Raw genomic sequence first — 14,033 nt, 5'->3', positions numbered from 1 at the left:
ACCCACGGTGTGCGAGTGTGATAGTTGGATCATCACTCACAACCCGAGAAGGTAAACTATGCGTGACGACATGCAAACAGTTCATCTGAAAACAACGTGTTTGATGTATGGATCCATCACACATGTAATTTAAAACGACTCTGTGTAGGCTATAGCAGAAAGTTCTCCAAAGAAAAATGTGGCAAACAGGTTGATTTTCAGAATTGTGTGTGATGATTATTTCTCATCACATACAATTTCAACACCTGATGGGAAAACTAAATTGTGTGCCTAGACCTAATGGATGTGAAACTATTTAAATACAATTATGAAGATCTAATGGATGTGAAACTATTTAAATACAATTATGAAGATCTAATTGTGTGATCTGTCCGGGTACAATGATGAAGATCTAGCGGTCGTGATCTGTTTAAGATCTAACGGTCATGATCTATAAATCATACTCCCTCTGTCCCAAAATATAAGAACGTTTTTAACACTACATTAGTGTAAAAAACGTTCTTATATTATGGGACGGAGGAAGTATATGAAAGTGTTGTTTTTGCAAGAATTCTAGTGATCCATCCATCTGTCTTCCGTATTGTGCTTTTAGTACATACATAGATGGATAGATAAATTCTTTGCAGACAAGAGTGATCAGGGAGCGAGGATTTCGGCGCGTCGGCTGATCATGTCGACGGTTGGGCGAGAGGGCGACGTGTGCTGCTATTTTCAACGATCTTGCTACTGATTGGTCTCCCCGACGGAACGTGCAAGAGTCTGCTGCACGTAGCCGTCCGGTGGCTGCGGTTTATCAGTGCTCGCTGAAGAGACGTCAGGCCATCAGCTAACGTTTACGTGGCCAAAATGTGCTCGACTACTCGTCGATCGCCGGGAATGGAAAGCTGAAACTAGCTTTGCCTACCCTGGGCCTGGACTCTCGCTGAAGAGGCACATCAATGGTTTCTTGGATTTGTTTCTCTTCTTCCTGCCTTGCCAATCATCCCAGAGAATGGATTCATGTCACGGGAAGGAGACGCCAGCGAGACAACGAGAGCATGCATGCATGGTTTCAACTTTCAAGTCAGACTCTCTGACCGCGATCGATCCAGGGCATGCACCGGCCGGCCCGTCTCTTTTCCGTCTTCAGTCCCACTCTCCAGAGGCTGTCGCACACGCATGTCACCGACACATCAACCATCATCGATCGATCCCCGCTTATCGCCTGCCCGGCCGTGTCAACTCGAGAGGAAGAAGATTTCTACCGGGTGTCTGCAACCCGTGCAGCGTCGCCGTCTACCGCTTCAATGATCCGCGTTGCTTCCGTGCCTCCGTCAACCATATCCGTGCGAGCTAGGTACGTACCCGTCAGCCTGTGTAGCAAGTGTGCTGCTCATTCCCCGCAAAAAGGCAATGTGTATTGTCCATTCCGTTGACATCTAGGAGTATGGACAACGCTACACCTACGTAAAATATTTTCTGTAACTTACAAAGGATCCTAGCTGGAAAGATTTTATTGGTTAGGAAAAGTGAGACGGGCTGAAGAGAATTATTGTTAGGAAGGTTATGTTACCTTGCGTAGACCTTTTCCTAGATATATAGAGCATTATCGTTAGTTAGGAATGGAAGATTTAGTAGCTTTAAGTAGAAATTATGTGGATGTAGCATTTTTGCTAGGAGTATTTAACAGGTACCTGAAAAAGAAATACCATTAGCTAGTTTTCCTCGTAGCCGTTAGATCGGGAATGAGCGGCAAGATCACCTTCCATTGTTCCTCTTCTTTCTTTTTCTTCCCTCGTGGCCTACCCAGCACTAACCGCCTGCCTCCCCCACCCCCCTCCTCCCCGGTGGCGGGCTCTACCGCACACCACCTCGCTTCCCCATTAATCTTCAACACCGCCGTGTTGGCCACCGCCCCGACCATCCATACAAGCCTCTCGACTTACAACAACTCTGGGATACGCACATGAACGACTCTCTCCGAGCATGTATACCATGGGACCGTTCAGATTCCAATTTTCCGTGACAATGATCTTTGTGTGCCCCTCCATGTAGTATCGACTTCTTCAGCAAGTGGTGGCGGCAATACAAGTTGACTTCGCCTAAGTGGTGCTCGTCCATTAATGGGTCTCGACCTCCTAGTTTAAAACCCTAGATTTGACTTTCGATGCTTGCACATGCCAATGGCGGTGCTGATGTGGTTGTGTCCTTGTTGAAGGCGTTGCCTTATATTGCTCGGGCGTGCTCACGGATGAAATATTACTCGGACGTGCTCACGGGTGAAAACCGAATATCTGGCCTCCCACGGCCAGTGGCTCTACCGCGGTCTGCTCGCCTTGCCGCCCCTGAGAAGCCTCTACCCCCCCTCCTCTCTCCAACTCCAAGGGTAGCAACGACTCTGCACCCATGACACGAACAATCAACCCTCAGACTCGCTCCCACCGTCGCTCATTCACTGTTCACACTCATCATGGAGTCTGCGGCCTCCCCTTCTAGTTCTCAGGATACACTTCTCTTCCTACTAAAATCCAGTGACGCTTTCGAAATTCTTTAAGGTATATGAGAAACATCAAACACGCAATAATATACTCTACTACCTCCGTCTAGGTGAATAAGTCATTTGCGTAGTTCTAGGTCATCGATTTGAGAAATTAAATATGTATTATATGTCATAAAAAGTATATCACTAGATTCCTACACGGATGTAGTTTCTAAATATATATTTTTTGTCACATATAATACATATTTAGTTAGTTAAATCGTCGACCTAGAACTACGCGAATGACTTATTCACCGAGACGGAGGTAGTACTTTTAATAAAGTAATTCTTCTTCTCATGTTCACCCATGCGGCACATACATGCATGCGTGCAATATCCCCTATATAAAGGATCCATATGCTTGCCTTACCACTCACTCAGAACTGCACTCACTCATCCTCCATAGCTTAGCTCAGCTACCACCAATGCCTTAGACACTCTTGATCTTGAACAACCATAGCAAGCAATGGTCTACTCCAAAACCATAGCTTGCATGTTCACCATGCTGCTCCTTGCTCCGGCCATCATGGCCACGGACCCTGACCCTCTCCAGGACTTCTGTGTGGCCGACCTCGACGACAACGCAGTCCGGGTGAACGGATACCCGTGCGTGCCCCAGTCGGAAGCCGGCGACGACTTCCTCTTCTCCTCCAAGCTAGCCAGGGGCGGCAACACGTCCACCCCGAACGGCTCGGCTGTGACGAGGCTGGACGTGACGGAGTTCCCCGGCGAGAACACGCAGGGTATCTCCATGAACCGCGTGGACTTCGCGCCCGGGGGCACCAACCCGCCGCACATCCACCCGCGCGCCACCGAGATCGGCCTCGTGGTGAAAGGCGAGCTCCTCGTGGGCATCATCGGCAGCAACGAGTCCGGGAACAGGCTCTACTCCAGGGTGGTGCGCGCCGGCGAGAACTTCCTCATCCCGCGCGGCCTCATGCACTTCCAGTTCAACACCGGCGACACTGTGGCCACCATGTTTGTCTCCTTCAACAGCCAGAACCCCGGCATCGTCTTCGTGCCGCTCACGCTCTTCGGCTCCGACCCGCCCATCCCCACGCCAGTGCTCACTAGGGCTCTCCGGGTGGACGCCGGGGTGGTCGAACTTCTCAAGTCCAGGTTCGCCGGTGGGTCTTTCCAGGCCTCCTAAGAGCCTGCCCAAGATGATCAATACATAATCCGATCTGCATGCTACGCTAGCGAAATTTAATACTAGTTCACAGCACGAGACTTGTATATAAGCTTCTGGTTAAGCTCGCATGCATGCAGTTGTAATACGATTGAATAAGTTAGCCTCGCAGTTCTGGCCGTCAAAACCGACACGAGGAATTGAAATGTATTACTTTCTATTGCCATATTTCCTCTATATATTGAACGCTATATACAAATATTAGTTCTTATATTTGCCCAATTACTTTTTTGCAATTCATTCTCAGCTCAGTATACGTAAATGAAATCGGAACCCACTCACACAAGACATAATAAGGTTCAGTGAAATATTTCAGTGACATGTGAGTTAATTGAAGGGATGTGTTGTCACGAAGCTAAATGTACCAGTCGATGCACCTGTATATTTAAAAATCATAATTTCTCAGTGAAAACGTACTGTTTCAAAACAATGGAGCAATTCACCCCATGCCGTAAAACATGATTTTTTTTTTGTACGGCTGGCGAGTGGCGAGTGATTATATTCTTTTTCATAAAAACCTGCTACTCCCATTTCAATGTGCATGATTTTTTCTGTAATTTTTAAAACTTGAAATTACAAATATAGCTCAGTCACAAGAAATTGGATTTACGTGTACCATTTCCCTCTTGCCTCGGACGGCAAACCCTATTTGCGGCACGTTGTGGCAAATAAGGGAGCCAAAGGCTGAAGCTTCTGCATGAGTGGTTGTGTGTTCGAAAGTGATTTTGCTTCTTCTTTATTTCTTCTGCTACCCTTTTTCTATTTCCTTTTTTCCTTATTCTCATTTATCATTTTTTCCTCTTGTTTTGCTTTTGTTTTTAGTTTTCATTTTACTAATTTTAGGTTATTTATTTAATTATTGATATTATTATTTTTTACTTTCAAGAGACATGAACATTACCTTTGTTGTACATGAATTTAAATATTTAATTTTATATTCCTTTTTAATACCACACATGAATATTCTCCTGCAATATAATTATTTATTTGAAACAGATGGATGTTTCTTTTCCATAGCATGAACATCCTTCTATGACATATGAGCGTTTTTTAATCACACTAGATGATACCCCGGCCATGCTCCGTGATTCTTGTTTGCCGTTTCTATTTTTCTGTTGTTGTGTTTTTGCTTTTAGTTTTCATCATAGTAAATTTAGGTATTTATTTGACTCGTGATATTATTTATTTATTTTCATGATACATGAACGCTGCATTTATTATACATGAATTTCTGAATTAATTTTTTATTCCTTTTTAGTAAACACGTGAATATTTTCATGTGAAATATGTCTTTACTTGAAACATATCTATGTTTCTTTCCATAGCATGCACATCCTTTTTATGATATATGAGCATTTTTTTAATCACACTAGATGTCATCTCATGCATTGTTGGAGATACCTTGTTGGAAGAAATGCATAAATAGATTCTACAAAAAAAACTCATACTAATGCAAAGCCAATGTAAGAGTGATCTCTATTTGCATTTTTAAATACAACAAATAAAAAAATTGAAGCAGGTAATTAAATTATGTATAAAAAGAGAATAAATGTATTGCAGTTAACGAAATTTCATTTTCTAACAAAATTGTGAAGGATGAACTATATAGGAACGCTCGTGTCCAACACATGTAGTATGCATGACAACATAAAATTAATGAAAAAAATGTTAATTATAACTAGAATGCATGACTTGCTGATGTTGCAGAGTTACATGGATAGAAAAAATAATTAGTGCAAAAAAAGTAACTTATGACTAACATGTATGACTTGTTGATGTGTCGTGGTTGCATGTATATATATGAAAATATATAGTGGGTTGCAACTATTTTTAAAAAAATTTATGTCTGACATGCATGAATTATTGATGTGGAAGGGCCATATGGATACCAAACATAACTAGTGCAAACAATATAACCTAGCGTAATCCAAAACAATAAGGTGCGCATCAAGGGCACCTCTTCGTGCATTCCACCTCGTCAATTTTACTGTGCTAGTGAGAGAGAAAAAAAAGTAAAAAAGCGCAGGACGTCGGTGCCTTCTTTTCTTTCTCTCTTTGTACACGCAACCTCCCCTTTCCTCCCTTCCCTAGGCTGCCGCCGCCACTGCCCCAGGTCCTCCGCCGCCCGGCACCACAGTACGCCGCCTCTATCCCCGCCCCGAGCTCCGCCGCCTCCACCACCGGCTCCTCGCTGTAGTGCCAGCACCGGCCCGAACACCAGCTTCCTCACCCCTCCCTTTCTTCCCCGAGTACGGCAGCGGAAGGAGGGCCGCGACGCCGCTGCCGAGCACGGTGTGACCACTTTCGTCTGATCTGTCGATTTGCCAGACTCAGGTCGACATCGCGGCCGCTGTACAAGGTGAGGAAGAGGAGTGCGGCGGCGAGCTCTTCGAGTCCGGGCCCTCGCTGCTCGTCTTCCTGCTCATCATCCAGGGCGGCGGCATGGACCTCTCCTGCTACGGCGAGAGGCTGCTCAGCTCTCCGCGCTTCGCGCGCTCCCTCGACCTCCCCCCTCCCCGGCCCCAACCCCTTCCTGCTCGAGGTATCACGTTGCTCCCTCCCTCCCTGCCATCCACCCTTCGTCCTGTGTTGCATCCAGCCATCCAGTGATATTGATTGGTTGCTTTTCATTGTGCCATGCGCCTGTAGGTTCCAGTTTGAGCTGCTGACGCGGCAGCCGCTGGATTTGATAAAAGGGCCTGCAAGCTGCAAAAATTTGGGAAAAAAATACATGATGAGCCTATTAAACATGGTTTCTGTTTCACGTGGATCCTACTTAGTACAATATCCAACAATTTAGGCAATCGGACACTGATTTCAAGCCATGGTTCATCATGTTGCATATATTTGTACCGAATATTCACTCAGTTTTTTGTTAAATAAGCTACCTTTGTAGCTTCCATCATTTGGAAGATAAGTTTTTTTAGTTTAATAACTATAAGTTACTTCTGTCAGTTGTAATGGAATATTCATGTTTTGGACTTTGGCCATAATTTGCAGAAGGAAATGGATACTGCTGTCATTCAGAAGGACTTGGGCCTTCCAGTTGGAGAAGCAATATTCGGGAAAACAGTATGCTTTTCGTGTATAAGTTACTTTTATCTACTTTCCACAAGAAAAATCCCATTTGAGTAGAAACTTGTATTTACTGTGCTAGATACTGTTACTTTTATCTACTTTTCACAAGAAAAATCCCATTTGAGTAGAAACTTGTATTTACTATGCTAGATACTTATCCTGGGGTTCGGAGCCATTGGCATGGAAATTGCCAAGAGACTAAGACCATTTGGAGTGAAAATTCTTGCTACAAAAAGAAACTGGTCATCAAATACAGTGTCTTGTGGTAAGCTGCAGTAGTTGCAGTATCATTCCCTTATTAGATGTTGTGTTATCTTCCTCTCTCAAAATATTGCTATTGCAGATCTTGATGGGCTGGTTGACAAGAAAGGTGGTCCAGAAGATATGTACGAACTCGTTCGAGAAGCTGACATAGTTATAACTTGCATGACGTTAAACAATGAATCAGTTAATTCTTCTCTTTGTTCATTTATTTAATAAAAATTCTGCCAGTAATATCTCTATTTGACTTCAGTTAGGTGGTTACTAAGCTATAAATATTTATAGGTTGGGATTGTGGATCACAAGTTCCTGTCAGCTTTGAAAAAGGTACATGTATTTTTCTCCAATATACTTGTCTGCATCGTAGGAGATTTACATCTTCTCATTTCTTAAATCTTCTTCTGAGATTTATTTATTTTACGGAATAAATAAGCCATCATTCTTGATTCATCCTGTAAGAAGAAAATTTGTATATGAGGAAACATTAATCTTAGAATAGTGTTGGAGGATCAGATTGTGCTGGTGTATTCATTGGAAGAACCATCAGAAAATGCCAAAGTGATCCCAGGAGCATATGTTCTTGTTTCAAAGAACAAGCGTGCTGCTCCAAGTTTTCAAAAGGAAAAGATATCAAGAATATTCATAGACGTTCGTGGAATGATACTGTATGTACAGCTCTTTTGGTAAAGTCTATAAAGAAATGCATACATATAGCCTCGTGTGTTCCCCACAAAAAAAAGCGTCGTGTGTTCCCCGCAAAAGGGTGCCGTGTGTGTGCACCACTGCAGATCAAGGTTTTTTCCGAGTGGTAACCGAACAGAACTTTCGCTGACCCCCAAGAAACAGTGTAACTGTTCGACTTTTTCGAAAAAAAATGAATTCAAATGCTAAGACTGTCAAATAGGCTCTGTATGCATATGTTATCACAACTCACTGCCTCGTGTGGTGGTGAGGTCCATAACTTACACCCTTGGAGGTCTTGGGGATTCCCCTATTGTCCCATCAATGTTTGCAGCTTCTTCAGCTGTAAATGGTGCATAGCAAAATAGTGCAGCAGCGAGGGTTAAAACCCACACCCCACACGGAAAAAAGGCATGTGCGAGGTGACCAGTGGAATCCGTGAGAGTATGTGTGTGTGCCAGGTTAAAATTACATATTGTGACGCAAAAAAAAATCAAGAATTTGTTTGAATACATTCAGACGGAATAATTCTGAGATTTCCGAGATTTATCGCAATTCGGTTCTTCCGGCCCATTCCAAAAAAGAAAACCGGTATCGGAAAAAAAACTTGCTGCAGAAACACATGTGACAGGCATAACCGACCCCAATCGGCACAAATTATGGGATGTTTTAACTATTTAAATTAGGAAGATATCTTGTAACCTGGCCCTTACGCCAGCAGAAATAAGATATCCTGTTTTTTATTGTTTGGCTCTATGTAAAGAAGATCCTCTTAGAATATATTAATGAAACAAGAAATAATCAGCCTTATCTTCGAGCCTGTCCTCCACTATCAACCTAGCCATACCGGGCTGGCGGTATTATCCATCATGAACTAAGGTTCATGGCATAGAGTTGATATTTTAGTATTTCTCTCCTTGCACACACATAAATGGACATATTTCATGACAAAAACTTACAGAGTGCATATATTATTTTGCAATCTACATATAGGATCTGTTTTTGATTTTTGGAAAACTGTGAAGTATGCACCTGACAGCAGAACTCCCATTCTCAATAACTGCCATGTTCTTGTAGGGATCATATCTCATCAATATTGCCAGAGGGCGCCTACTGGACTATATGGCTGTGTTTAATCACCTTGAGTCAGGTCATTTAGGTGGTTTAGGCATTGATGTTGCTTGGACGGAGCCATTCGATCAAGAGGATCCAATTCTGAAATTCCCAAATGTTATTATAACACCACATGTTGCAGGAATCACAGAGTTGGTTTGCACTTGTTTCTTTGCAATACACAGAGTTGGTTCTCATTTACCAATCATGTAGTTGTCGTTAGTAGTTATATCTTGACAACTCCTATAGTGACATTATACTATTTGTGTTAAAAGAACTTCTAGATTCAGAAGCGCCACATTTATTTATTTATTTTTGAGCCAACTGTGACGTTTTAATATCATTAGGTAGCATCAATTACATTAGCCTCTATAATACGTCTGGTGGATCATCTTTTCAAACAAAACTAGCACTAGAATCATATGATTTATGAGCTACCTCATTGGCTTCATGAGCACACTGTTTAAACATCACAGTGCCAATTTGGATGATCAGCTTTCCTGGCCACAGGCCTGGTATGAAAAGGCAGTATTCTGTTGGAAGAACTTTTTTTCTCATGACTAAAAGCATCAGTAAACAATAACATATATGCTTAAACAAAATGGTTTATTCTTTATCGATATTAGCCACTTAGCAACCTCCTCTTTCTCTTTGCGCATAAATTCATGATTTTCCTTGTGGATTGTTGCTTCCTTTTTCGATATCCTAGAATTACTTTGAACTGAAGGACACCTCATTCAACCCCTGCTTAGATAGGCGTGTCATGTGCATTATCATTTCATTCTTAATAAAGGAAGTCATCACCATCATCATTAACTGTGTGTATTATCATTGAAATCTTCGACGCAAAAGAATTAAAGCTGGCTGACTTGTGTGACCATTTACCATTTCCTCTCGTACTGAATTTTGCTCTGCCTTTGTGTGCAGGTTGTTGGTGATGTTGCCCTCAAGCTTCACGCGGGGGAGCCATTCACCGAAATAGAATTTGTGAACTAGGAAAACTGAGTAGATGGCGGCATTGTTGATTTAATTTAAGACGTATAACTAGACCCAGAATCCACCCTTCGTCCTGTGTTACATCCAGCCATCCAGTGATATTGATTGGTTGCTTTTCATTGTGCCATGCGCCTATAGGTTCCAGTTTGAAGCGGACACCGTCGTCGTCCCTTAGATTCCCTCCTCCACCGCAGATCGACTCTAGTTGCGTCGACTCCCGCCGCCGCCGGGGTATACTCCGCCAAGATCGCACCACCACCGCTGCCGCCACTGGTATTTCCCTGCTCCTCTCTCCTTGCGCTAAACTGTACAAAATATATTATTTTCATGGGCAAACTTATAGAAGTAGGATGGTCCTTTTTACCTTGGAGACATTGTCTTGTAGTTGAGGTTGGAGATGCAGAGCTTGGTGCAGCATATGGATAAGGCACGCCCAGTTTGACTTGTAGGTGTTGTTGATTTTATCATGCACTTCCATACAAAGATTAGAAGTAGAAGGTGTTCTGCTTACATTTTCCATGCAAAAAAAAATTGACATTTTCATAGCATTACTGAATACAATTGTATTTGCATGACATTTATACACATTACTGAATGTACATCGCTGAAATTGAGCTCTTATATACTCAGTGTCGGATACAAAGTTCAAGTATCAGTTCATATAAGGAATAGGCATCCTAACTTTGTAAAAGTAGATATGATAAACATAGGAACTTACTTCTGGTACTAATCCTTTGATGCTTTTCTTTTTATTGCCACCAGTATAAGATTAAGCTGGACAGCAAAATCTTGGATAGTATGTAACACCCTTTCTGCATATTCAGAATCTGTATGCAAACACACTCAATTTGATCTAACTTTTGTTGATAGGCATAAACCACTACACAACATTATATGCTAGGAACGACGGGATGCACGTCAGAAAACTTGTCATGAATGATGCTTCAACGGATGCTGCAGTCATCTCATCTCCGTCAGTCATGATGAAAAAACATATGATAATCCCCATAATCCAGTGTCAATATTACTGATTTCTCCATGTGCTATGCAGCTTACAGGCATGGAAAGAGAATAGGAAAAACGATATACTTGCAGCTTCAGGTTTTCTCTAAACTTTTGTTTGCTATCTTACTTAATCACATGTTCAATTGATAATACACAAATATTTGTCTACTTTCAGGCAGCATTGAGTTTGCTGCACATAGTTAGTTCCCTAGGGAATGTTCAGTCTGGTGAAACATGTTAAGAAGAAGTATGGAAATCTGCCTGTGTTCATTACTAAGAATGGTAAGTCGCTGAAGATTGTATAGTTCCCTGCCGATAAGATTTTTGCCCTTAAATAAATTGTCAGTGATAATGAACTACTTATATATGGCAGGCATGATAGGTTGAAATATGTCTTCAAGATGATAAGAGGATACAGTACCACAACGAATACATGTTAGATGCTATAAGGTGATTTCATTTCTCTGTGCATATGCTAGAACTGAACCACCAACACTGAGCATCATCAATGTGTGCCACTGTAATCGCTGACCAGATTGGTACTTAAGTGCTCGATATGCAGCCTGAACTACTGCAGGTACTTTATGTGGTTCTAACTATCCATGTTTATATTTAAATGTCAATAAGATCAGTATGGATGTGGAGCCATGGTTCTGCTCACTAGCGACAATGTGTATTCTTGCAGTTAGAATGGAGTTGTTTTAAATACTAGACTATCTACAGGACTGAGCGCTACAGGTGCAGAGGATAGTTCTTTCGATTAATTGTCGTGTTGAGGCAAGTGCACGGCGGACCTTTTCTCCATATACTTGACTGTGTTGTTGACGCAGGTACACACCCTCCTCTCTTCTTCCTGATATTTTCCTTCCCCTTTCTTCCAGTGCCCTACTTCTAGACCATCTCATCTATGTAATCATGAAATTTCATTTTTCTAAAATTTAATTCAGGTCTATGAAAATAAGTTGAGTAGTCTGACTAGAGGATGACAGAGGACGTCGAGATTTTGATCCAGCAGCCTTGCCCCCTTTCGTACGGCGTGCCGCCTGCAGGAGGTTACGTTCTAGATCTTCAGAATTTTTAGGTACTCACTCTCCCTTGATGCTCTTTGATCGAACCTACTTTGCAGGAAAGCGTGCCAGTAGTAAGAAGTTTTAGCAAGTCTGTTATTGAAAGTGCTGTAGGCACTGATGTGATCCGAGGTGACCAACCTGAGCAGCAGTTTAGTGAAGGTATACTCAGACCCGAGGATCCTAGAAAATTATAAATTATAGTTGTTTGCATAACCAGATCATTGATGGGTGCATATTATTGTTTACACAAGCAAACTTAGTTGAGTAGTTCATTGATTAATTTGGACTAACTGAATGTGATCTTCCCAATCTAATATGTGTACTTCTAGCTCTAAGGACTAGCAAGAGTTAAATATTGCAGGTTGTAAATGATGGAACTCATATAACTGAATGTGAAGGAAGTACCGAGAGTTGCTAATTTCGTATTTTTGATTTGTACAACTCAGGTGTTTGATACAGTTCTCCTAAAAAGGGAGAAGTGTCTGAGGTGATTTCTTCTTTGCATGATATTACAGTGTCCTCCCATATTTTCTGTTTTTTGTAGGCATGTTAAAATGTTGTTGTTCCTTTTGACCACACTAATGTGTTTGTCCACTCACCAGTCACCACGCCTAACTATTTTCTATTTATTTTTTTGTAGGAAATCTACTTGCTCTTTCAAGCTATGAATATTTTAGAGTATATTTTAAGGTTGTAAAGACTGATGTGTCGGCTAAAGCTTAAAGATCATAAATTCATTGTTTACCCTACCAAGTTTATTTCTCATTGAAGATTATTCTAGAAACTATATTATAAGCCCATTGCTACTTTTTACATGTAACTTATGGTATATCCTCATATATGTCAAGACTATAAAACAAGTGTCTTCGTCCTGCTCATACATCTTTCCATTATGATCTGCGTTAACCTCTCCCATTGCCTTGAGGTGCAAAGTGAATATGTTGATATTGATGTCATTTTATTCTTGACTAGATAAGGTCTAACCTTACTCTTGAATTTTCTTGGGGAAGTGTTCCAACCAAATGATGTGTGCACCCAATCATACAATAATGACCAATTGGTTGTAAACTTGTAGCAACCTGATAAGCTTTGTCCCATCCATTAGCAGGATCGGTGTTTCTCTTAGACATGTAAAGAAAGGTTACATGAGTTGAGATTAGGGATCAAACAAGACAGAAAAATGTACTGAGTCAAGATAGGGCCGCATAGGAACGCCTCAGGAGGCCCGCCATTGGCAGGCCCCAACCACTAGTCTGCATGACACTTAGTGATGTTTGGGCCTGGCATAGCCACAAGGTACGTACATGCTCATGGCCTCGTTAATGTTTCATTATCACATTGGGCTAGGGGTGGTTAGTGTGACCATATCAGGCCGATACTCTTCTTTTATCGAATTACACCATTGAAAGACATAGATTGGGGCGCGGCTAGGTCTTGCTTTATGCGAGGCAATAGCACTGCTCACCTTTTTTTTAGGGCAAACGGTAAGCTTTATTGATCAAAATCAACATGGAGTGGTATAAAATTCGGATTGTAAGGGTTGACCAATCAAACGTGGCGCCCCACACCGAGAGATAGTGCATACTTAGCTAACCTATGAGCATCACCGTTTGAAGAACGGCTTTCAAAAACAAAATTACAATTAAAGTCCGAAGAGCGAAGTAAAATTTCTGTAATCACCAAACCATAAGAACCCTGGTTACGAAGCTTGATATCATCAACAACCTGCTTGCAGTCTGATGCGACTATTAGGTTCCTCAAGAGAAGATCATCCGCCAAAGCCAGTCCTTCTCTACAAGCAATCGCCTCCAATGTGGGTGGGTCGGTGATCCCTGGTAAGACCAACGCCGAACTGCCCAGATAATTGCCCGCCTGGTCACGGCATACCGCCGCCGCCGTCCCACGTCGATTTCGGTAGACCGCTCCGTCCACATGGATCTTCACAAATCCCTCCGGAGGTGCTTTTGGCCTTGCATGTACCGCCGGAGTTGTTCGAGGAGCTCCCTGCAAATTGCATTGTGGCTTTGCATGAACCAATTCTAGCTCTCGGATGAAGCTGCTGACGAACAAGAAGATGGCCTGCGGGCTTTGGGTGATTCCTTCGTGTAATATATTTTCGCCG

The 14,033-nt window shown here is 42.2% G+C and overlaps 2 protein-coding genes and 1 long non-coding RNA gene across 10 annotated transcripts; all 3 read left to right on the top strand.

Annotated features, from left to right (window-relative positions):
• Positions 1 to 2,909: 2,909 nt before the first annotated feature.
• Positions 2,910 to 3,918, top strand: LOC119289215 (oxalate oxidase 1-like). Its single transcript, XM_037568590.1, has one exon. It carries the CDS (start codon positions 2,985 to 2,987, stop codon positions 3,666 to 3,668), a length of 684 nt encoding a protein of 227 aa, XP_037424487.1. The 5' UTR covers positions 2,910 to 2,984; the 3' UTR covers positions 3,669 to 3,918.
• Positions 3,919 to 6,383: 2,465 nt separating this feature from the next.
• On the top strand, positions 6,384 to 10,109 carry LOC119286997 (putative 2-hydroxyacid dehydrogenase HI_1556). 4 transcript variants are annotated; one of them, XM_037566476.1, is made up of 6 exons: positions 6,384 to 6,792; positions 6,936 to 7,050; positions 7,129 to 7,232; positions 7,332 to 7,373; positions 9,768 to 9,878; positions 9,975 to 10,109. In XM_037566476.1, the coding sequence occupies exons 1-5, from the start codon at positions 6,679 to 6,681 to the stop codon at positions 9,834 to 9,836; spliced, it is 444 nt and encodes a 147-aa protein (XP_037422373.1). In that variant the 5' UTR covers positions 6,384 to 6,678; the 3' UTR covers positions 9,837 to 9,878; positions 9,975 to 10,109. The 4 variants fall into 4 exon arrangements, with proteins under 4 accessions (XP_037422373.1, XP_037422372.1, XP_037422370.1 ...); XM_037566475.1 differs by having other exon boundaries at positions 9,768 to 10,102; XM_037566473.1 differs by lacking the exons at positions 9,768 to 9,878; positions 9,975 to 10,109 and adding an exon at positions 8,805 to 9,161.
• A 12-nt stretch (positions 10,110 to 10,121) lies between these two features.
• LOC119286999 lies at positions 10,122 to 12,776 on the top strand. 5 transcript variants are annotated; one of them, XR_005140724.1, is made up of 10 exons: positions 10,122 to 10,281; positions 10,707 to 10,809; positions 10,888 to 10,937; positions 11,017 to 11,123; positions 11,215 to 11,418; positions 11,527 to 11,671; positions 11,789 to 11,893; positions 11,968 to 12,070; positions 12,358 to 12,398; positions 12,552 to 12,776. It is a non-coding gene; the product is annotated as an uncharacterized LOC119286999 (long non-coding RNA). The 5 variants fall into 5 exon arrangements; XR_005140726.1 differs by lacking the exon at positions 12,358 to 12,398; XR_005140723.1 differs by having other exon boundaries at positions 11,789 to 12,070.
• Positions 12,777 to 14,033: the final 1,257 nt, after the last annotated feature.

Source organism: Triticum dicoccoides, chromosome 4A (genome assembly GCF_002162155.2).
Source record: "Triticum dicoccoides isolate Atlit2015 ecotype Zavitan chromosome 4A, WEW_v2.0, whole genome shotgun sequence".
Taxonomy (NCBI): Eukaryota; Viridiplantae; Streptophyta; class Magnoliopsida; order Poales; family Poaceae; genus Triticum; species Triticum dicoccoides.
This window is presented reverse-complemented; position numbering and strand designations above follow the sequence as displayed.

Bases quoted from the DNA above. Each gene is read 5' to 3' on its own strand.
- LOC119289215 (XM_037568590.1), top strand. From the start codon at position 2,985: ATGGTCTACTCCAAAACCATAGCTTGCATGTTCACCATGCTGCTCCTT.
- LOC119286997 (XM_037566473.1), top strand. From the start codon at position 6,679: ATGTTTTGGACTTTGGCCATAATTTGCAGAAGGAAATGGATACTGCTG. The intron at 7,233-7,331 runs GTTAATTCTTCT...AAATATTTATAG, and splicing joins TGACGTTAAACAATGAATCA to GTTGGGATTGTGGATCACAA. The intron at 7,374-8,804 runs GTACATGTATTT...ATGTTCTTGTAG, and splicing joins TCCTGTCAGCTTTGAAAAAG to GGATCATATCTCATCAATAT.